Source organism: Manis javanica, chromosome 17 (genome assembly GCF_040802235.1).
Source record: "Manis javanica isolate MJ-LG chromosome 17, MJ_LKY, whole genome shotgun sequence".
NCBI lineage: Eukaryota > Metazoa > Chordata > Mammalia > Pholidota > Manidae > Manis > Manis javanica.
In genome coordinates, this window is record NC_133172.1 from 3878224 (window position 1) to 3903736 (window position 25513).

The 25513-nt window shown below is 44.0% G+C and overlaps 1 protein-coding gene across 1 annotated transcript in view; it reads right to left on the minus strand.

Annotated features, from left to right (window-relative positions):
• Positions 1 to 25513, minus strand: part of LOC118969805 (uncharacterized) — a 78120-nt gene that overhangs the window by 35684 nt on the left and 16923 nt on the right. Inside the window, 3 exon segments of the mRNA XM_073226353.1 lie at positions 5775 to 5849; positions 8689 to 8844; positions 8847 to 11281. Of these exon segments, the coding sequence (XP_073082454.1) occupies positions 5775 to 5849; positions 8689 to 8844; positions 8847 to 11281 (2666 nt within the window).

Genomic DNA, 25513 nt, shown 5'->3' on the forward strand with positions numbered 1-25513 from the left:
TAAGTGAGGGGCAAGAAAGAACAGCCACTAGGGACCCAGAGAGGGAGGGGGAGCTGTTCGTAGCGCCAGATTCTCATTCCCATGGTGAGCAACTCCTCATCTGGACCCTGATGCTCCGTGTTTTAAGGATGTTCTTCAAGCCCAATTCCTGTAACACCTGTAGGAGTTCAGCAAACATCTCCCACCTAGAGGGAGACAGCAAATCGCCCTGATTACGCCACGGGGCCCGGAGAGCTGCAGTCTTCCCACTGAGAATGCTGTGGCTCCCTGGGGTCTGAGCAGCACCGGGCAATCTCTGTCAGATGGAGGCATGAGTCGTCAGGGAAGCCGGCTTCCCCGCTTCTCACCCAGATGGAGTAATTCCATCTACTCCTGAGTCCCAAAGGCACAAAAGGCAGCATCCTGCAGACATCGGGGAGCTCAAGTCCGCCAGTTCAGCATGGATATAGGGGCAGAGCATGGAGTGCCCCACAGCCTGGGGAGGGGCTGCATCTCTCCCTGAGGTACTGTGGGTAAAACTGTAACATATCCAGAACATCTCGCCTGGCTTTAGTGCATTTGCATATCCTCGGGCTGGAGAGGAGCTCATCTCCATGGCAATGGGTAATTACCTGGGCAACCAAGGGCGTGTCTGAACCTAAGAGTTTAAAGGGAGGGGCTGGCTTGCTTCCTCAGGAGCCAGGGGAGCCGGCCCTGGACTGCAGTTTGTAAGCAATAAATGGGTTTTAAACTTTATTTCTCCCTTTGACTGATTTTGGTTTTTAGAGGTATTTGTCCTGGGATTTCCTCCCTGGGCTTACAGGGACCCACTGTTGTTCCATTACTTCCTTAAAAACCACCATGCAGGCTCTCACCGGGGAGGGGCTGGTGCCTCCAGCAGTGACTCCAGTCCCAGCAGCACCAGCAGCGCCTATGCCCTTGGCCCCACATCCTCACCCTTCCCGAGCTGCTCTTCCCCTGATGTCTCGTCTACCAGTTATGGGGCTGAAGTCTGCAAACCGTTCTTCCCTCCCTCATGGCCTATCACGACCTGCATTCTCCCATGGCCCATTCCCGTGCCATAACTACATCTCTCGGCACCACTATCTCAGTCTTTAATACCTTCTGTTCCTTCCTCATAGCATCTCACAACTTGCATTCCGGTTCTCCCCTTTCCTGCCAAAGTACATCTCTCCTCAGTCACTCTTTCAAATGGTGCCAAACGTCCAACCCCCACTTCCCACTGCTGCACAGGCACTCGGCTCCCCTGAGGAGTCCCCCATTTTGCAGAAGGCCAACTCAACTGTCCCAGGCATCCCCATCCCTCCCCCAGTTCTAAGGAGGACCCCAATCCTTTAAAAGGCAAGACACCACAGATGAAATCCCCACTGAGGGATCCCTGGGTGTTTCTACACAACCCCTACACAGATTCCCGTGTCTTCCACCCATTCATGAGGGCAGCCCTTTGGTCTTGCCTAATCACACTGTCTGCACCAAGAAGGTAGCACTGCGCAGAGGGGATTCTGTGCCTGAGACACCTTCCCTATGAATTCCATGAGGCCAAATGAAAACAAAAGCACTTTGGATGAAAGAATTTATTCTCACAGCTCAGCTTCTCCTGGCTCACAACGGCAGCTGTGTCGGGCACTGCTCAGGATACCCCCTCACCTGGATCCCAAGCTCCTGCCCCCCAGCATCCCTCTCCGGCTGCTCTCTTGGCTGACCTCCCACATCGGGGGAGCACTGTGGGCTGGCTTCTGGTGAATGGAGAGCACCTGACCGGCAAGTGCCAGGAGCCGAGGGGAGGAGAGAATGGGTGTTTCTTCTCCACCCAACCTGGACTGGCAGTCCCATGACTGACCAGCCACTCTGTCTCTGGTAAGCATCCCACAAATGTGTAAACCCAACCCAAACGGAATTCTGTGAGCCACTATAGGAAATTAATTGATCCCTAGGGGGAAGGCATGGGAATCTCCAATCTGTAGCTGGTAGGTCTGAAGCACATGGGACTATCTGGGTCTTACGATTGGCATGTGCAGTGGGGGTGGGTGTGTGGAGGGCAGTCTTGTGGGATGGAGCCTTTGACCTGATTGATCTGGTGCTGTCTCCAGGCACACAGTATCACAATTATCAGACCCCCTGCTGGTATTTGAGAATTTCTAGGTCTTGTGTATGTGGGAATACCCTACTCTCTGCCCCCCAAGACACGCTGGTATTTGGTCCAGACACCCAAGAGGAGTTAAGGTACCCTGCCCTATTTGCTGTCAGAGAAGCGGGATTTGCTGGACCAATGCAGGCTCACGGAAATACGTGGCTTCTATAGAGAAAGAATGAAATGTCAGGAGATACGGGAACATTAATGCCTTGATGGCTACCTAGTCATGATTGGTATGAAAGAGCTGCTGTACTGCCATCAATCACTAATGGTAAAAGTTACCAGTGAAATTTAAAAATGGCAGTGGACAGAATTCCTAAGGAGTTGGCTCATTGGGTATGTAATGAAATTCAAACTAATCTGAAGTAAGTGAAATACACCATTCCCTGGTTATCTGCAATAGTCAAACTGAAAATAAATCCAAGAGCCGAGTCAGGATTTGATGCTGAACCAGGCTTCGAATTGGTTCAACCTGAACTTTGGCCATTAGCCCAAAAGCCACCTAGAAATGCAAATCTCACACAGAGCTTCAGGAAGTGCCTCGGACTCCTCTGGCCACAAAGACGACAGTTAATTCGGAGGGAGGCGAACGCCAGGAGGTGACCGAGAACAGTGGACGCAGTGTGGATCAGCACTGCCAGCACTGACAGCAGAACCTGTCCTAAAGTGGACTGTGAGAATAACCCCTTGGGGTCTGTGGCTTTGGTTTCAAATGCTGCAGAGAGCAAGCGTGCTTGGGCTGATGCAGGACGCATCGCTCACTACTGGGCAGTCACAGCTGGCTGTCATCCAGACACATGGGACGTTACTCCTGAGAACAGCCAGCTGGTGGACGGCATAAAAGCCACTGTAAGGTCTGTTTATCCTGTGGAGGAGGGCTGCCCAACTCCCCCCCAAAAGGCCAAATGAACACCCGGATGAGGCGGCTGATATTCTCCGTACGCAGGCCACGTGGGATTGGCTTCATGACCAAAACACTCACCCACTGCATATTCCTGTCGCTCAGGTGATGGCGAATGCTGTGATTAAGGGGGCCTGTTACGGGGGCACCCCATGTAAAGTTACCGTTACCAAACCAGTTTGAGAAGCCTTATCAGATCTGTTAGCTTCCCTGAGTGGGTCTACCCATATCAACAGCATTAATGTAATTAAAGAAAATGGGGAGAGTCAAGAGACTTGGCATAAAAGCCTTCAGACGGTTATTGAAAAATAGGACAAAAGAAGCAGAGTGATGGCTTTGAAGCAAAGGTGTTAATGCAGCACTACAGGAGACTGGGTGAGCCAGTGGGGACTCCTGATGTGCCCCCCAACATCACAGAGGCCCAAGGAAGTCTACTCTACTCCAGTTTGGAGGAATTAAAAAAGTAGGAAGGTCAAGATTACAATGAAAACGTGAGCATGAACCCACCAGGGCGCTGGTCACGCGGGTTTATTCAGTCTGACTGACAAGAGGGGTGGGGTCTCTGGCCGCACCCCCAACCGGGGACCTGAGGCCATCTCAACAAGGGTTAGTTAAATGGCTGGGGGGATGGGAAGGACCTTTCCTAGAACTCGGTTTGGGAGTGCAATAGTGTGATTTCAAAACCTGTTTTTTTTTTTTATTAAAGTATCATTGACATACAACCTTACAAAGGTTTCACGTGAACACTGTGGTTTCAACATTTACCTGTACTATCAAGTCCTCACCCCCAATGCAGTCAGTCAGCACAGTAAGATGCTAGTCAGTCTTCTCCATGCTCTGCTGCCTTCCTCCAAGACCTACCTCGTTATGTGTCCTAATCATAATGCTCCTTGATCCCCTTCCCCCTCTACCTGAGACCACACTGGTGGTGAACTTGAATCACTAAATACCTGCTTTAATTACTGACATGCTAGAAGCTAGAGTGCCGGTGACCAAGAATTCACTGTACAATAGCCCTGCGTGGACTGAGAAAGGGCCGATGGCTCACCGATAGCAGACTTGTGGTTTAAAGAACACTGTACCACCCAAAGCCTCAGCAATTCCAAAAGTGCCCTAAACCATACACAAAACACAGCAGACTGAAGGCGGCTGGTATTCAGGGACTGAACTTGCAAATGCTTTCTTCTCCATCTCCATCTCTAGAAGAGCCAACCCAAATTTTCCTTCATGTCGGAAGAATCTCAGTTTATGTTTACTGTGGTCAAAGTTACCTGAACCCACCATCTCCTGACTACAACTTGGTCAGGAGGGATTTGGACTTGATGCACGTCTCCAGTGTGATACAGTATGTGGATGATATTATAATATAAGAAGCACAAGAGCCAGTTAGGACTGATTTGAACATGGTAGTGACACATATGACCAAGCAAGGCTCAGTAATAAAAGCAGCAAAGGCCCGAGGTCCTACTCAACAGTGAACATAGGAATAATGTGGGCAGAAGGCACCTGGGATATTCCACAAGTGACTAACAGTAAACTGCTGTCACTACCCACCCCTACATCCAAACAAGACACCTAGCACTTGGTTGGTGTATTTTGGATTTTGGAGGATTCCTATTTTAGATCTGGGAATACTGTTATATTGCATCTATAAGACTACACAAATGAGAGCTGTATTTGAGTGGGACCTTAACAAAAGCAAGAAATATTGTGAGTAAAAAAAAGGTAGTTGAACTCTGGACACCTCTGGGCCATTAAGACCCCCACTCAGACATATTTTGGAAGAATCTGCCACCTGTACCCACACAGACTGGAGATTGTGGCAAAAGCCCATGAGCCCCTCTTCCCAGACACTGCTGCCTGGTACCCACTAGAATCATCAGCCTGGCCTTGGGCACTGAGACCTCCTCAAGGACTAAAGGATGTAAGTCTTGGAGCCGGAGATGCTTGTCTTGGATGATACCAGAGAAACATTCTCATAAGGCAGGCAGGGCCCACACTTCCATATTAAAAAGGTAATGGTTCATACAGGTGGCAGTGGCGAGGGTATGAGGAGGCCCACACTGTGTCCACTAGCAACCAGCCTCTTTGTCCAGGACCAACCTGGAGCCCCCGATGAGCTGCCAGAACCGCTACATGGGCTGTGCCCTGTGAATAGGTCTCACCTGAACAGCAAAGAGCTCCTGGGATTACAGATGGCAGTTCCAAGATGAACGGACAATATCCTGTTTGGAAACCTGCTCAAGACCAGCGCATGGCAGGAGTAGTTCAGGAAGGTTAAGACTAAATCAGCTCAGTGGGCAGAAGTACATGCTGTGCTCCTGGCAGTGATGAGAGAATTGAACAATGATTAAACGCCCTATGTTTAGATTTTTACTGACCCAGGCTGTAACTAATGGCTTTGTTACATACATTAAAGGAGGACATGTGGATGCCCGTAAGAACCCCATTCCAGGATGTGGGAATTATATGGAATTTATATATAAAGTATGAAAATCATATGTATGAGCACTTTTGCCTTGATGGTTTGTTTATGGTTCATGATTGTAGTCAAGACAGAAACAGTAGCCAAGACAGAAAGAGTTTCTGTGTTCGTTCACCATGAGGATTTGTTCGTTATCCTTCAGAAAGTGAAACTGTTGAGAGTTGAACTTAATTAATGATTGTGCATGGAAACCCCAATATTGTTGTTAACAACCATTTCATCAATAAATATGAGAGATGCCTTCTCGGCACGACTCTTGCGCTGTCACGCCTTGAGTCCCCTGGCTGGTCCTTAAGATCTTCGACGAACAATTGCGTCTCTTCCCTCATCTGCGGGTCAGAGACAGGAAAGGGACCTGACACAGGATCAGGTGATTATGACCATCAAGCGGACCTGTGGGTGCGCTCCCTTGAAGTGCCCACCTGGGTCCATGAGATGAGTGGGCGTGGGGGAACTGCAGCAATGCAGAAATGGGCTGAATCTAGACATATTTTTCCTGTACACTGTCAGGCACAGAATGGCAACAAGAACTGTTCTGTCAACAAGACAGTCAAAGGCTGCAGTTGGCTATGGGAAAATTCCCCATGGGGAAGGCCCCACACTTATCTGGCCAAGTAGATCACACTGGCCAAGGCCAATTAGTAGGTCCCAACTGGAACAGACGATTATTCTTGACTAGACTTTCCAATGTTCAAAATACCATTAAACGACTGGAACAAAAGATACTATGCCAACTCAGACCAGCAAGTTACATCTCTTCAGACCAGGGGCATGCTTTATGGCCCATGGCGTCCAGCAGGGGCCAAGAAACATCACATCAGGTGGACATATCATGCTGCATATAATCCTCAGAATAGTTTAATAAAAATGGAAAGGGCAGTTGAAACTTTCACCGTCTAAAACGGGGAGATAAAGACATGAAGGGCTGACTTACACGCCTCAAAGAGTATACATGCTCATCCTTAACATGACATAGCTAAAGGAGGGTCCCCACAGGAGAGAATCCTCCAGTTTTCTGGGGAATCTGGGGAAGAGGAGGTGGGGAAAGATGCTAGTGCAACTATTCTTTACCACGTCAGAACAACTAGCTTTTTTCCTACTAGATGCAGTGATCCCAGGTCCAGGGCTGCAACTGTGTTTATGAGGAGCAGGAAGGTTACTAAGCAAGAATCTGTAACCTTACCCTTAACTCTCAGGATTCTTAAGGGCCTGATGGGGTGGCCTGTGCCATTGCACCATCTGACCAAGCTGGGGCTGACAGTGAGATACACTGCAACCTAGTGGCAGACACCGCTAGCTCTGCCCCTATCTTCTGTGAGTTGGAGAGGATGGCAGGGGAGGCACTTGTGGGACTAGTATATTGCTGTCAGCAATTGGGACCACCACAGTAGCTGAACTTAATATCCCTTTCACATGGGGAAAAGTCTGGGTAAAGTACATGACAAGTGGAGAGGGTGAGAAATTACAGCTGGTAAAGGGATGGATAAGTGGGTTATGCAATGAGGGAAACCCGACTTAACTAGTGCTGCAAGAGAGGCTCAGAGCAACAGAACAGTATTAATTATCTCCTAGCAAAAGCTACCAGGTAACCATCGTGAAGACCACCTGTGCTTTTGGAAACATGACACTGAATTACAGTCTGCAAGCCAGAGTTACATTACTCTGGTTGAATATATGGTCTATGGTCATAAGACTGTACAGGACAAATGAGTTGTCTCTTTAAATCTGTGTCCACCCCACACGGGCTTCATCAAATTTTAGGCCTATTTGCATTGGTCCCACTGTTTTATTTGTTGTGTAAATGCCATTCCAGATATAAGTGCTCGGACAGGCATGATCATTTTGCTGTACAGAATCTGTATTTGAAGACCAAGGGGGAAGGAGACTGTGATATAATGACTGATGAAAAAATACATATTTGATCATTCGCATAAAGAAATATATATTTCCCAGGTATATTTGGTCTTTATCCACAGTTCCTGAAAATGCTGAATAGTCTTAAAGGTGAAACAAGTGTCTTGTCATCTTAATGAGACACTTGGACCCCCACCCAAAGGCGGGGGCTGAAGGTTGATCCAGACAATGGACAATAATTTATCAGTCATGGCTATAGAATAAAGCCATCACAAAACCCCTGAGAACAGCTTGATGCCGTGTTCTCTTGGATCCTGCTTTTCAGGCTGAAAGGGATTCTAAGCTTGGGGAACAAAACCACCTCCACTTTACATTGAGTCAGGCCCCAAACTCCATGATAGATGCCCCTTTATTTGGGACCTTGCCCTGTGTCTCCCTTCATCCTTTTGTTAACTTATATCCTTTATGGTATTCCCTCACTAAACTGATAAACATAAATATTCCTGTTATGTGAGTCACATTAGCAAATTAATCAAAACCGAAGGGGAGGTCATGGGAAACTCTAATGTGTAGCCTGTAGGTCAGAAGCACAGGTTAACTGCCTGGGGCCTGAAACTGGCATCTGGAGTTGGGGTAGGGGTGGAGGGCACTGTACTATGCAAACATCCCCTTTTAGACTTACACAAATTATGAAGTCAATAACCTGATTGCTATTAATTTGGGTCATTCCAATAAAAAATACTCTTGAGAGTAACTTCTAAAAAATTTGGTGTCTTAGTATTATGTAAGTCTTTCCTGGCTAATTTAGATTTTCACTCAAACATTTTCCAGCTTAGTTTGTACCTGTAAAGTGTCTTTTATGAAGACACTCATTTTTAAGGTATATGTCTTGGGCAATGGTGTTTCCATACTACTGATACTGGTTATGTTTTCTCTCCACTATGAATTCTCCCACACACTCTGTGTGAGGAACAGTTGACAGCTTTCCCACTGTATTCAAATTTGTACATTTTTTCGCCCATCTGAACACTTTCATACTCCCTACATTTATAGTTTACCCAAGAGTCTTTCTTGCATCAGTGGATATATCATATTCTCTCTAGTATGAGCTTTCTGCCATGCAGTAAGGCTTGAGCACTGCTTAAAGGTTTTGAAACATTCCTTGTGTTTCTTCAGTTTCTCTCCAGTATGTATTCTCTGAGGAAGTGTAAGTTTTGAAGACATGAAAAACAATTCCTGAATTCCATACGTTTCTAAGGTTTTGTCCAGAATGAATTCTCTGATGTCGAGTAAGGAAGAGGACTAGGTAAATGCTTTGTTACATTCTTTACACTTTTAAGACTTTACTCCTGCATGGATATTCTTGTGTTTATTTACACTTAATGAATCACTAAAGGCTTTTGCACATTCTCTGCAATTGCAAGGCTTCTCCCCACTATGAACTCTCTCATGAACTTTAAGATTTGAGTGACATGTACTGTAAAGGGTTTCCCGCATTCTTAGCACTGATAAGGTTTCTCTCCTGTATGAATTCTCCGATGTCGATTAAGGTCTGACTTCCACTTAAAGGCTTTTCCACATTCTTTACACTTGTAAGACTTCTCTCCAGTATGAGTTCTCTCATGCATACTAAGATTTGAGGAAGAAATGAAGGATTTGTTACATTCTTTACACTTGTAAAGCTTCTCTCCAGTATGAATTCTCTCATGCATACTAAGACTTGAGGAAGAAATGAAGGCTTTGCCACATTCTTTACACTTGTAAGGTTTTTCTCCTGTATGAATTCTATTATGCACATAAAGACCTGAGGAACGAGTAAACGATTTGCTGCATTCTTTACACTTGTAAGGTTTCTCTCCAGAATGAATTCTCTGATGTCGATTAAGGTGTGAGCCCCACTTAAAGGCTTTGCCACATTGCTTACAGTTGCGAGAGTTCTCTGCACTAGGTGTTCTCTCATGCACATGAGGATCTAAGGAACTAAAGAACTTCCTGTGTTCTTTACATTTTTTAGGTGTCTGTCGAGAATGAATTCTCTGATGCTGAGTAAGATATGAGCCCCGCTTAAAGGCTTTTCCACACTCTTTACATTTGCAAGGCTTTTCTTCAGTATGAACTCTCTCATGCATATTAAGATGTGAGGAAGAAATGAAGGCTTTTCCACATTCCTTACACTTGTAAGGCTTCTCTCCAGTATGAATTCTCTTATGCACAGTAAGACTGGAGGAATAAGTGAAGGATTTCCCACATTCCTTACACTTGTAAGGCTTCTCTCCTGTATGAATTCTCTGGTGCACAGTAAGACTTGAGGAAGACGTAAAGGAATTGTTGCATTGCTCACATCTGAAAGGTTTCTGTCCAGAATGAATTCTCTGATGTCGATTACGGTGTGAGTTGTGCTTAAAGCCTTTTCCACATTCCTTACACTTGTAAGGTTTCTCTCCGGTATGAGTTCTACGATGCACATAAAGACTTGAGGCACGAATAAAGGATTTGCCGCATTCTTGACATTTGTAAGGTTTCTCTCCAGAATGAATTCTCTGATGCCAAGTAAGGTATGAGCCCCGCTTAAAAGTTTTGCCACATTCCTTACATTTGTGAAGCTTCTCTCCACCAAAATTTCTCTCATGCATATTAAGTCCTGAGAAAGAAAAGAATTTGCTGCACTCTTTATATTTGTTAGGTACTTCTGCAGAATGAATTCTCTGATGCTGACTAAGGTGTGAGTCCCACTTAAAGGCTTTTCCACATTCTTTACACTTGTAAGGTTTTTCTCCCATATGCATTCTTTCATGTGCAGTTACAATTGAGGAACAAGTGAAGGATCTGCTGCATTCTTTACATTTGCATGGTTGCTTTCCAGTATGAATACTTTCATAACAGTTCAGATGGGAGAATTCACTAAAGGCTTTCCCATATTCTTCACTTTTACAAGCTTTCTCACCAGTGTAAATTCTCTGATGTTTAATCACTTTTGAGAAGTGATTAAAAGTTTTGCCACATTCCTTATATTTGTAAGGATTATCTCCAATGTGGATACCCTGATATATGATAACATTTGACCATTCCTTGAAGACTTGTCTATATTTACTACATGGGTAATGGTTTTCTGGAATCTGAATTCTCTGATGTTTTCTATGGAGTGGTCCTCTGTTATCATTTATTCCAGGATCGTTAGATTGACATGTTCCTTCTTGAATGTAAATACCTTGGCAATTTTTAAATATAGAGCCCTTCCTAAAGGCATGCTTACTTTTATTACACAAGTGAGGTTCTCTCTCGTTGTCTATGCACTGATATTCATTAAGCAATGCTGGGTAGACACTCTCTCTCTGACAGTTATCAAAACTGTAGGCTTTAGCATGAGTGGGAATTACTTGTTCATGGAATAATACATCCTTCATCAAGGAATTGTCTATTTCAACATACTTACATATTTTTTCTTCATTATATCTTTGGTCCTCAGAATTAAGTGACTGAGTATCTAATCCACTGCTGTATTTTAAATGATTGAAATGATTATTTGGACCATGGCAGGCCTCCATTTTCAGATTTTTCAAATTTTCTTTCTGAGAAAAGTTATGTTTCAAAACAGGATGATGCCATTTACTCACAGAAAAACATTGTGCTGCAACAGTAACTGAATTAAACTGGGTTTTGTCCTGAGTCACCCCAGGCTGCGGGTCCCCACAGACAGGGACAGGCTTGTCCCGGGGGTTCCTGCCGTGACTCTGCATTCCTTCGTGATGGCCATCCTGCCCTCCATGCTCAGCTGCACTGTCCCTGTGTGTCCTCAGGTGTGAGTCCCCAGGGTCACGGCTCCCAGATCTTCCCAGGAGCACTCTTCGGAATGAGTCTTTTATGACTTGCTGAAGTAACAATCCTTTTTTGTAATGAGAAGAAAGTGCTGAAATGTGTAAAAGGATCAAATTAACCCAGAAGAATCAGGTACATATACTTTAAAAATCTATGTGAAATTTTATTGTATCTATAACACAGCACTGGACTGAACATTTAGTAATGTACACAACTGTGAGTAGCATTTTATATCAACTATAGTTCAATTCAAAAGTCACTCTGCTGATGGCAAGTACACACATGTATATTGAAACTTTTAATACTGTCATATTTGAGCAGAAAATACTTTTTTAGTACTGGCATGGAGTTTAATACTGATGAATCACTTCATGGATTTACAGTAAGATACAATGTGCCATCAATAGCATGAAGTGATGAGCAGCACATATACAGGAGTAGTTTTACTACCTGAAATTGCCCCCATCTATAGATTGTTACAAATTTAACGTTTTATGTAATACCCAAGAAAATACACATGGAAGACATTCAAAGGGAAATGAGAAAAAGAGAGCATGAACAGAAGAAAAAACACTAAACACAAAGAAGGCAGAGACAGAAGAACATATGTCAAAGATACCCAGAACACACACAGAGTAACTTTTACAGAAAGGCAATGGACAACGCTTGATTCCCATTCATTAATTAAGTTTAATGGGACTGAACTCCCATTAAAGAGGAAGAGAGGCTGTGTGGATTAAAAAGACAAGGCTCACCTGCATGTCGTGTACCAGAGACTCACTTGAGATCTAGAAACACAGTGGCTGACAGTGAAAAAGATGGAAAATGACAGTCAATACAAAAGGCGACCGTGAGACGGCAGGAGAGGCCCTTTCAGTCACAGTGGACTGAGTGAGACACCATCATGGCCCACAATGTCCGCCATGAGCTGATGAATGAGACGCATAGAAAACTACTGAAATATTGTTTCATCCAACATCAGAGCTCCTACATAAAGGAAACAAACAGTGACAGTGTTAAAAATTAGCAGCAAAATAACAAGAGGAAAATTCAATATCCCACTTCAAATAATGGATAGAACACCTAGAGGAAAATCAGGAAGGAGACAGAGGACTTGAAAAACACAAGAGGGTAACTGTTTATAATGAACATGCAGAACCATCACCAAATGGCAGAAAAAACAATGTTCTAAACGTCAAATGGCACAAGACGGAGGACAGATGACACATCAGCCCAAAAAACAAGTCTAAGTAATTTTAGGACAATGTACACCTACAAAGTATCATTTATTTATTTGTTATTTTTACCGAAGTACAGTTGATATGCAATATTACACTGATTTCAGGTGTACAATAGACTAATTTGACAATTATAGACAAAACTAAATTCACAATGACAGTGCAGTTTCCATCAGTCACCAAACCAACTAGAGTATTTATTGACAATATTCCCTATGCTTTTCTTACATCCTGTAACTAACTGATACCTACATGGTGGATTCGTATACAAAAGAAGCAAGAATATACAACGGGGAAGAGAGTCTCTTCAATAGATGCTGTGGTGAGAGACCTGGACAGTACATGCAAAAGGATAAACCTACATCATTGGTTTATACCATTCAAAATATAAACTCAAATTGGATTAAATGCTCAAATATATGACCAGAAACCATAAAACTTCTAGAAGATAACAGGTCAGTTAACTCTTCAATGTAAACATTACTAACTTTTGTTCTTGGCATGTTATCTCCAGGCAAGGGAAAACAAACGGAAAATAAAAAAGCAGGATGACTTAAAGGTTCTAAGCAGCAAAAGGAAAAAGTTCAACAAAATTAAAGGAAAATGTCCTCGGGAAGATTATGTATTCGCAAATGTTTTTATTTCCTATGGGGCTAATATCCAAAATATAGAATGAACTCACACAAATCAAGGACAATAAAAGAAATATTCCAACTAGAGAATGGTCACAGAACCTGAATAGACTTTTTCACAAAAAAGATACATGAAAAGTTGCTCAACTTCACTAATCATCAGCGCTGTCACCTCACTCTAGTCAGAATGGCCAACATCAAAGATACCAAAGATACCTGACATACCAGTCAGTGGTGGTGAGGATGTGGGGGAAGGGAACCCACCTACACTGCGGTGGAATTGTAAATTGGTGTAAGCACTACAGAAAACAGTAAGGAGAGTTCCCAAAAACTAAAGATAAAAAACACTTAACAGTTATTTCACTACTGGGAATCTACAAAAGATGAGAAAATCACCATGTTGAAAAGACTGTTATGCAGAGTGTTGGTTTATTGCAGCATCATTTAGAATAACCAAGCTATGGAAGCAACCTACGTCCATCAATAAATGAATGGATGAAAAGGTAGTGTATTTATAATGGAATATTAACTCAGCTATAAAAAAGTAATCTTGCCATTTGCAGCAATATGGATGGATGAAGAGGGCATTATGCTAACTAGTAAGCCAGACAGAGAAAGACAGTGACCTTAGGATTTTACTCATATGTGGAATGCAGGAAACACAACAGAAGTAGACCAAAAAATGGAGACAACGGACTACTGATATGCTTTGCAGGGGGGGTTAGGGGCGACCTTTGTGGGTGAAACAGCAGAAAGGGATAGAGAGGTATATATTTCAAATTATTTTAAAAAAACTGTCATTTCTGACCATGATGGATCGAAACTAGAAACATAACAGAAAAGGGAAAGTTAAAAAAACTGCAGTAAATAAGAGCACTCCTACACCACCAATTTTCAGAGATGACATAGGCAAGGAAAGTTTAACACATCTTCAGACAAGTGAAAGCAAAGAAACTCCATACCAAAACATACAGGATGGAGAGAAACCAATATTAAACAAGGGAAATTTTTTTATAGCAATAAGTCCTTACATTAATCAATGAGAAACATCTCCAAACAACCTAAATTTGTACATCAGGAACTAGAAAAAATAACTAAGTCCAAATCTACAACAATAAATAAAGAAAACTAGGGCAGAGGTAAATGAAATGGAAAACAAAATAAATAGGAAGAAAAAATACTCAATGAATCTAGTACTGGTTTCTTAAAAAAATTAATACTGAGAATCCTCGTTTAAATTAGAAACAATAAACTGCAGAAGACTTAACACAAATCAGGTTAAAGATGAGACAATACAACTGATGCAAAATAAGAATGGACAATGGAGATTTTTGTAGAAAAATCACATGACAAAAAACTGGATACGTAGAACAAATGGGTAAATTCCAAAACAATGTACCAAGACTGAAATTGAATCTTGAAGACATAAATATATGAATATACTAGAAAAAGAGATTAAAAGCAGTGCCCATAAGTTCACAAAGGAGCCCTTTTGCAGTGCAGATGGCTTCACTGACAAATCCTATTAAACACTGACAGAAAAATTAACACCCTTTCTCACTAAAAATTCCTAAACTTAAAAGGAGGGAATATTTCCCAATGTTTTCCTGTGAGGTCAACATGACACTGACACCAGAGCCAGAGAAAGACGCAACCAGAACAGAAAGTGCCCCGACACTTCTGATGATGCAAAATCCCTCAAGAAATGCAAGCAGACAATCGGAGGGCACAGTGCAGGCTCAGGCATCAGAACAACGCGGGAGTCATTCCTGATAGAGAGAATGTTTCACCATAGAATACAAATAATCAGCCATCACACTACACCACATTAAAGGACTACAGGAAGAAAAATACCTGATTATCTCTAATGAGGTGGACAAGGCTTTTGAGAAGTTCAACATTTTTTAAAGATAGAAACAGTCAACAAAGAGGCAAGAGAAGTAAAGTACCTCAACATCATAAAGGTCATATGTGTAAAGACCAAAGCAAACATGATATTCAACTGCGAAAACAAAGATTTTCCTTTTCACTCAGGAAAAGGCAAGGATTCATTCTTTCACATCTACTCAACATATTGCTGGAAGCGAAAGCAGAAAAAGTACATAATAAAAAAAATTCACCCAATTGTGTAGAAGGAATAAAAGTATGTCTCTTGGCAGGGGACATATATATAGAAAATTCTAATATTTACACACATAAATAATCATTTTCAGGTCTATTAAACACATTCATGATTTTAGAGACAAAAATCGAAGACTCAAAGAACTCCTATCTCTAATCAATGAAAGTTGCAGGATATGAAATCAGCACACAACAAAATCAACACCATTTCTATACACAAGCAATGAGTTTCCTGAAAAGGAAATAAACTGATCGCATTTACAGCAGCATCAAAAGCAATAAAATACTTAGGAATAAATTTGAACAGGTCAAAGATCTCTTCTGAAAACTCCAATATAACAACTGATAAATGAAATCTAAGACAAAAATAGGTGGAATAGTATCCCATTTTCATGGACTGGAAAGACTACTGTTCTTAAAATGTCCGTACTTATAAAACGCCATCTTTATAGTCAATGCAATCGTTATGGAAATTGCAGTGGTTTTTTTTTTTTTTTTACATAATTAGAGAAGACAATCCTGAAATTTCTATGAACCCACAAAAGACCCCAAATAACCAAACAAATCCTGAGAAAGAAAAACTAATTGGTAGGAAACACACTGATTTCTAGGAGTATAATCAAGCTAGCCATCAAACCAATATGGTATTGGAAGGGAAACAGACCAATGCACCAGAACTAGAGCCCAAAATAAATGGAACAATATTAGATCAACTACTATTTGACAAGGCTGCCGGAAATATTCGATTAAGAAAAGCTAAGAAAACTTCAATAAGCAGTGCTAACTACGTAGATATTCAAGTGGGAAAGAACTGAACTAGACAAGTATCTTATCCCAGTCACAAAAATTAACTTGAAATGGAGTAAAGACTTAAATATGAGTCCTGCAACCATGAAACTCTTGTAAGAAAACACAGGAATGATGCTTCTTGACTTGGGTCTTGGTGAAGATTTTTTGCGTATGACACCTAAAGCACAAGCAACAAAAGCAAAAGTAAAGAAATGAGACTGCATTCCAAGAAAACTCATCTCCATGGCAAAAGAAGATAGCAAGAAAGCAAAAGGACAACCTACAGAATGAGAAAAACTACTTGCAAACATTCTATCTGTAAGGGGTCAATCTCTAATATACATAAAGAACCCATACAACTGAAAAGCATAAAAAGAAACGATCCAATTAAAAAATAGGCAAAGGGACTGAACAGACACTTCTCCCAAGATGTAGTAGAAGCCAACAGATACAGGAAAAGATGCTAAACTTCACCAATCAAAAGAGAAATGCAGATTAACACCATAATGAGACACTACTTCAAGCCTGTTGGAATGGCGATTATCAGGGAGGCGAGAGCGAGCACAGGCTAGTATGGGTGCGAAGAAACTGCTGGTGGGGCTGTGAACTATTATGGCCAGTATGGATAGAATTGGAACAATTCTGAAAAAATTAATACGACTACACAATCATCACCCAGGAACTCCACTTCCTGGAGGGGGACATACACAACCTCCCCTCCACTAATTCATAAACACCAGCACACCCCATGTCAGTGAGAGCATTATTTACAATAAACTGCACATGGAAAGAACCTGAATGTCCATCAATGGATGTGCGGATGAAGAAGTTGTGGTACATATATAAAATGGGATATTATTCAGCAATTGGAAAAAAAGGAAATCCTAGCATCTTCAATAATATGGATGCACCTTGAAGGCATTATACACAGAGTGAAGTCAGTCAGATAAACACAAATCCTGAATGTTCTCACTTATCTGTGGATTAAAAAAAACAAACACTCACAGAATAAGAGATCAGGCTTGTGACTGGAGACAGGATAGGGGGAGAAGGGAACTGGGGAAGGTGGTCAGAAGTTAAAAAGCTGCAGTTGTAAGATAGGTGAGTCCTAGGGAGGAAGCGCACAGCCCGAGGCCTGCAGCCCACGCTGCTCAGTGCCGGGCAGGAGGGACCAGAGAGGGAGGACTGCGAGTGCTCATCACAGGAGGACAAATTTTTTTCTTTTTTCTTCTTTAATCTTTTATTTTTATTCTATCTACTAAAGATGGATGTGAGCTGAACATGTGCTAATTTCACAACACGTCAGTGAAGCCATCCTGCTGCACACCTCGCATGCCCACAGTGACAAACAGCACTTATTTCCCAGTAACTGGGAAACACACACATGCCAATGGGACTGAACTGAAGGCCCAAAGGTACGGCTCTGTGCAGACCTCAACTAATATTTGACAAGGGATGCAACACACTCAATGAATACACTTCAATAAATGCCATGGGGAAACCTGGATATTCACATGCAAAAGAATCCAACTAGAGCTCTCCCTTACCCACAAAAAATGTATCTTGAGATATATTGAAGACTTAAATTTAAGACTTGAAACCACAAAACTCTGACAAGATTTGGAGACTGTTCTTTGATGCTGGTCTTGGCAATGATTTTTCAGATATGGCACCAAAAGCACAACCCACATAAGTAAAAACAGACAAGTAGGACGGACCACATCAAACTAGTGAATTAAAAGTTACCCAACAGCTAAAGAAACAAACAAAAATGAACAGACAATCCATAGCATGTAAGAAAATATCAGCACAACACATATATATTGAGAGGTTTATATCCAAAATGCAGAATTTCAAATAAATCTACAGGCAAAAAACAATGAAAAATGGGCAAGAGATGCCAATAGTCCTTTTCCCAAGGGATTTTCAATGACAAAAAAACACATGAAAAGATGTTCAACACTACTACTCATTAGGGAAATGCCCGTCCAAACCACAGCAAAATCTCTCTTCATACCTGTTACAATGTACCCATCAGAGAGAGGTACAAGGGCATCTAGGGATGAAAAGAAAACAGGAACCTGTGCAATGCTGCAGGAATGTAAACTGTAGCAGTCACTCCAGAGAAAGAGTAATGAGGACTCTTCACAAAGTAAAAACACAACTACCATATAATCCAGCAATTCCACTTCTGGGCGCATGTCCACAGGTGATAAAATCAGGATTGCAAAGAAATGCATGCATCCACATATTCACTGCACTGTTATTTGCATTAAGCAAGGCGTGGAAACAAGCTAAGTGTCCATCAGTGGATACACGAGAGATGCACCTCTACGCACACACTCCTAGTTAGTCATCAAGGAGGGAAGCCTGCCATTTGCAACCACATGGATAAATCATGCGGTCTTTATGCTAAGCAAAATAAGCCAGAGAAAGACAAATGCCACATGATATCATTTATATGTGGAACATTTAAAAAACAAAACCCTTAGGTATAGAACAGATTGGTAGTAGTCAGGGGCTGTGGGCGGGGTGGGGGTGGGAGGAGGAGGAAAGGGGGACATGAAAACTATAAACTCCCAAGTACAAGGTGATTTAACTTCTGGGGACATAATGTTCAACAGAACCCTTTGAATTGGATCAGAAACAGTTTTTTCACATTATTGCTCATAAAATTAACAGGATGACTGTCAACTGATCAGGAACTATAAAAATAAAATAACAAACTGCCAGACTGTACTTTACAGAGATGCAGCAGTTAGGAGAGATCAATACAACTAAGTTTCCCTTGGAGATGGTAGGCAGGAAAATAGATATGAACAGGGTGGAAAGAGAATAAGGCCAAGAAAGCCCGCTAAAAAAGACCCAGAGTTAACCAGTTAATCAGTTAAAACACAAAAAGCCAGGAGCAACTTGGCCTGGAATGTTTGAACACTGAAGGCAAATTCTGGCGCGCTAAGACCCTTATCCCTTAAGATCCAATCACCACTGTCCAGATGGTCACCCACCCCTTAAGATCCAATCACCAACGCAGAACACACCCTACCCCTACTCCTTAAAAACACGCCTCCTCACCCACGAGCTGCTGCTCCCTCTCTCTGGGGGCAGCCACTTTGTCTTTCAAATAATAAAGTCTCTTGCGTGGGCTCTTGTCTCCTGAGTCATTCTGGGTAAGGAGGGTCGTGGTGAGATACCCTTTCATTGTTGCCATGACTCAAATGAGGCACTCCCATTGACTTTGCTCTTCCTCCGGGAACCTGAGCTGCTTTGGGAACCCTCACTGCCCGATCCTCCTCCAAGGGCTCACCATCCACTTCCCCGGTTGCTCATCTTCTCGCCCAACATCGGCCTTCGATTTGGTTTTGGAACCTGGGAAGTGACTGTTGAGTGTCCGGCACCCCAAGGGCTCCTCCAAGACAGGGGCATCCCGAACCATGACTTTCAGAGTCACGATTGATCCCCACAGTTGACCTTTCTCTGCCTCCTCATGGTGAGAATCCTCATCCACTGAGGCCTGGTCTCCCTTTATCTACGTATCTACTCGTGAACTCCTGGTACCAGGTACCGAGCCTCCTCGGTGTTTTTGCCTCGATCCCACAGTTAGAGGTGGTGACGACCCCCTAACTGTGTCTGGTCTTCTCCACGACCTTCTCAATTGCTCTGGGACACCTCAGCGACTTCTGAACGGTCTCGTTCTCACCATGGGATCTGGCCCCTCCATTCCTGCAGATTCACCGCTAGGGTGCTTGCTCAATAATCTAAAACCCCTCCACCTCACTCCAGACCTCAAGCCTGTTCACTACTGTAATGAGATCTGGCCACAATATTCCTTGGACAGTCAGTCTAAGTGGCCTCCCAATGGCTCTTTAGATCCTAAAATTCTCCGCAATTTATACAACTTCTGTGAGCGTATGGGCAAATGGAAAGAGATCCCATATATCCAGGCTTTCTCCTACCTCTGAACCAAGGCCACTCTCTGTCTCCTTTGCAATCCTAAACATCTTCTCCTCGCTCTAAAAAACTTCACCTCACCACCCACCGATTCCCACCACATCCTCTGACTTTAACCCTGCTGAAGAATCTCCTCCCTACCGATCTCAAACCCCTACAGCTCCCCCTCAACCACCAGTTCCTCTCCTGCCCCAACCTCCTTCTCTGCAAGATCAAAATCCCAACCCTCCCAGCTCCCCTAGTACCGCTGCAGGAGCCGCAGCACCTCCTCCTCCTCCACAACCAGTTCTCCTTCCCTCACCCAGTCCTGCGCCAAGTCCTCCAGTCACTTGCTCTCGAACCCAGATCCTAGCCCCACTACAGGAAGTAGCTGGTACAGAGGGTGTTGTCTGTTTCTCTCTCCCACCCATCTCAAACTGAGAAAAGATTAGGCTCTTTCACCTCCAACCCAGCTACTTACATAAAAGAGTTCCAGTACCTATCTCAGTCATATGATCTTACCTTTTGTGATATTGACATGATCCTATCCAACACACTTTTGACCAAGGAGCGTAGGCGAGTCTGGGATCAGGCTAGAACTCATGCCGATGAGGTTCACCAAACTACTCCAGCTCATCCAATTGGTGCTGAGGCGGTTCCTGACCGAGACCCTAACTGGGACTATCATACGGCAGGGGGAATCACCAGTCGAGATCAATCCATCACCTGCCTCACAGCGGGTCTCAGGAAGTCAGCCAATAAAGCCATTACCTATGAAAAACTCCAAGAGGTTATTCAGGATAAAAAGGAGAATCTCTCTATGTTCCTAGACGGCCTCACCAAAGCTCTTACAATATACAAACCTAGACCCTGAGACGTAAGACGGGAGACAATTATTAATGACCTACTTCTTCGCCCAGAATTTCCCCAACATTAAGGCTAAACTTAAACGTCTAGAGAAGGGACCCTTAACTCCTCAGGCAGAAGTCCTGGCAGTGGCCTTCAGAGTATATAATGGAAGAGATGAAAAGGCCCATAAACAAAAATATCAAATGCTGGCTAAGGCCTTTCAACCTACCCCAACCACTGGTGCTCGGGTATCCTCACTTCCTAGGAAGCAGCCAGGAGGACCTCCTGGTCCATGCTTCAAATGTGGTCAAAGGGGTCATTGGGCCAGAGCCTGCCCAAATCCCCGGAAGCCCCCCCGGTCCATGCCCTAAGTGCCGTCAGGAGGGACACTGGGCTGTTGACTGTCCTTGCACACTGAGAGGTGCCAGGACATCCAGCTCTAATACTCCACACATAGACCTTCTGGGTCTGGCAACTGATGATTGAGGGGGCCCGGGACCCCTCCACCCGACCACTACCATCACTGTACAGGAGCCCAGGGTAACCACTGTGGTAGCAGGTAGGCCCATCTCTTTCCTTTTGGACATCAGGGCCACCTACTCAGTCCTGAAGGAGTTTTGGGGACCTACCCCCCTCTCACAGTCCTCTATAGTCGGGGTAGAGGGCACACCTTATCAACCTTTACAAACTCCATGCTTCACTGCATCTTTAGAGGCAATGCCCTCTCTCACTCCTTTTTGGTGATTCCCCAGTGTCCCATCCCCCTTATGGGAAGAGACCTATTACACAAGGTTGGAGCTTCCATTACTTTCACTCCTGGACCACACCTCAACCCCAACTCGCCTTCAATCCTATTTTTACTTGCCCTCCAACCCGCTGCAAACCCACTTCCCTCTCCTTGTCAACTGTGTAGTCTGGGATACCCTCACCCCTTCTATTGCCACCTGCCCCCCAGTAATTATCAGACAAAGGCCCCACCTCTTTTCCCTCCCAACCTCAGTATCCACTGCCCCTCAAGAGTTTACTGGGCCTACAGCCAATTATCCAGGAACTTTTATACAAATGGTTACTATGACCAGCCAATTCCTCTTACAACACCCTGATACTGGCTATCAAAAAATCTAATAGCTCTTTATAGGTTAGTTCAAGATTTAAGAACTATCAGTGCAGCTGTTATTCCAGTCCATCCAGTAGTCCCTAACCTATACTTTATTATCCACTATCCCCACCTCTTCTACTTACTTCTCTGTTCTTGACCTCAAATATGCATCCTTCATGATTCTCCTCCATCACAATGGGACCACTTACACCTTCAACTCCACAGACGACAAATCCTCCAGTAATCTACTCTACAACCCAAACAGGACCTCCTTACAGCTGCATAAGGCGGCATATGTGCTCCAAGAACAATGCTGCTTCTACACCAACAAATCCGGTCTCGTCCGGGATGGTGCAAAACACCTCCGTGAACAGCCTCCAAACTCCTAGAAAACTCCCCTAACAACACGTTCCCTTACCCCTTCAATTGGCTCCTGCCCCTCCTATACCCTATTACCTTTATTATTATTATTCTCCTTTTCTTTCCCTGCTTCATTAACCTATTCCAAAAATTCATTAAAAATCAAATTTTGAAAATTTCTAGCCATACTGTCAACCAATTACTCCTCCAGGGCTCTCAAGGCCTTCTCATGAAGAATAATGGACCCAGCTAGATGACATCACGAATCATCTCAGGATGCCCGCCCTTCCCCAACTCGACAGCAATGACCTTGCTAACCCCAGAATCTGTGCCCCCTTCCAGCAGGAAGAAGCAAGAGAATGAGATTCCACACCCAGGTCCCCAGAAGTCCAATTAAGAAAAGAAAAAGATGGGAATGAATGCAAATTCTGGTGTGCTAGGAGCCTCACCCCTTAAGACCCAATCACCAACGCAGAACACACCCCACCCCTACTCCTTAAAAATGTGCTTCCTCACCCACGAGCTGCTGCTCCCTCTCTCTGGGGGAAGGCATTTTCTCTTTCAGATACTAAAATCTCTTGCATTGGCCTGTGTCTCCTGAGTCGTTCTGGGGTAAGGAGGGTCACGGTGAGATACCCTTCCAAACACTGCCCATATAAAGGAGGATACCTCAGCATAGCCCATGTTTTTATCGTTGATCATCCAGGCTGTGGATAAAGTGAAGGTTCCTGTGGCCAGGACTCTTACCTGGCCCTGGTTGGCCAGCTCACTACATGTTTGGGCAATGCATCGCTGTTAGGCAGGAAAATAGATATGAGTGGGGTGGAAAGAGAACAAGGTCAGGAGAGCCCACTACAAAGGACTCAGTTAGCCACTTAAAACTAGAAAGCCAGAAAAGACTCAGAGTTAATAAGTTAATCAGTTAAAGCTCAAAAAGTCAGGAGCAACTTGGCTTTGAATGTTTAAATATTCCCCAGATAAGGAAAAGATTTTGAGCACAGCCCATGTCTTCACTGTGTCAATTAGATCATGCCACTGTAAGGTTTACTCTAGCCTGCCAAAAGGCCCACCTATAAACAGCATAATAAAGACAAGGAGATCCCACCTTAAAGCCAAAATTGCATTTTGAAAAAACCCAGGAAGTTAAGATAATTCTGCCCACCTTGGAGGAAGGGCTGACAGTCTTGATTGATAGGCTCCCAAACCAGGAAGTTGCTATCCTGGTAGGGAACCAAAGCAGTAAATTTCTTGTGTTAAGCTAATTTTGCAGAATTACCTAGAGGACAGATAAGAAACTTAAATGTCTCATCAAAGATATCTAGCACCACTTAACAAGTCTACACCCCTAGCCCTTTGTCAAATTCCTGAAAAATCCTTAAAAGGGGAAACCCCCAACCTTTCAGTGCACTCCTCTCTCTGAGGTTGCCTGCACTTTCTAACTAAAACTTTTACTCTTTTTCACTACTGTGTCTCTGCCCTTCAAATCTCTGTTGCAGCAGGGACAAGAATCGAGGAAAATACCCACCTCTACCCCAACATCGTTATTGACTCTATATAAAGAGCTCTGCCCAGTGCTCTGGGTGACACAGTGCCATGGCTGCAAGGCTGCAGGAAAGCAGAGCAGAGGCTGGAGTGGTGGCAGCACCGAGGACAGATACTGGGGCGACTGTGCCGGAAGACAGGCCCAGAGGACAGCTGTGTGGGCACAGAGGCCTAGAGGCAGAGACGGGCTTGCTGCATGCAGACTCGCTGAGTGAATGGCATTCTAGTGACTGACCTGCCACTGTGGAAATAAAGTTGGATATAACCCTTTCACCCCAAAAATGTTCTATTGTCATTCCTTTGGTCACACTGAATTCAAATTGAACTTGTCCAGGGCTGAAACCCCTTTGGCAAGACAACTGATGACAGTTGGCAGGGTTCATTGGTGACCAAGGAAAAGAACAGGCTGCCCTGATGGAAGGAGTACTTCAGCAGGCGGCACCTATGGACGGGTAGACACTTGAGTGTTCGCATGTGGACATGTGGTACTGTGAAGAGGTGGACTGGGGTCCATCCCAAGAGAAAAAAAAATTGTTGTTGATTTAAATGGCATCTCTGCGAAGAGCTGTGGAAATAGTAAAGGATGTCGTGGTCGCCCCAGAGGAAGCAGCAGGAGAAGCAGCAGCACGCAGGCCGCCAGGTGCGATGGGACAGGTGAAGGATGTGGTGGAGCCGTCAGCCCCAGAGATGGAGGAGCGGAGGTGTGACGGACAGGTGTGGGTGGAGGCCCTGCCGGTCCCAGAGGTATCAGCCCCTCCTCCATTGAGACCCCACCTGGTTGAAAGCTGGTGGACAGAAGGACCTGGCAAACGTGGGTTCTTCCAGATGTGCAGCCCTTTCCTCAGGCTGTGGAGCACCCCATGCTCTGATTCTAGCCTCAGGTTCAAGCACAAAAAAAAATGTGGTCTGTTTCTCAAAGGAAGAATTTAAAGGAACCCAGGAAGGTCACGAGGACCCAGATGTGGGCTGGTTTGAAAAGACAGGAGTAGACAGAAATTGAATGCCTAGAGCTGTGGCAGTGACTAGGACCAGAGCGGAGGTTCCAGCTGCTGAGGACGAAACAGAGGCAGAGACAAAGCAACAGGAGAGGCCTGTGTGTCTGCAAGACTTTTTGCTGAAGAGGCTAGAGAAAGGTGGGTATTGTAAGGCTCACCCATGGTCCTTTGGTTAACTCCTTTGAGTAGAACTGGTTAGAATACAGCTAGGATGACCACGTGGTGGCAATAAATCTCCTCAGGTTTTAGGGTTATTATAATTTGTTGTCATTTTTGTTAGTTGTATATTGTTGTATCCTCTGTTGTTATTAGGGTATTTGGTTACAATGCTCCAGCTTTCTTGCACAGGGACCATTGCAGAGAATTGAGGGCACACAGACTGAGAGATGAGAAACCAGGAGGGGTGGAGGGATAAAGTGAAGGTTCCTGTGGCCAGGATTCTCAGCTGGCCCTGGTTGGCTAGCTCACTACATATGTGTGGGCAGTATCCTTATTGACTCGATATAGAGCCCTGCCCAGGGCTCTGGGTTACCTAGTGGCATGGCTGCAAGGCTGTAGGAGAGCAGAGCAGAGCAGAGGATGGAGTGGTGGCAGCACCGAGGACAGAGACTGGAATGGCTGTGCATGCACAGAGGCCCAGAGGCAGAGACTGGCTTGATGCACACAGACTCACTCTGAGTTGATGGGATTCTAGTGATTGACCTGCCACTGTGGAAATAAAGTTGGGTATAACCCTTTAACCTCAAGAACGTTCTATTGTCATTTCCT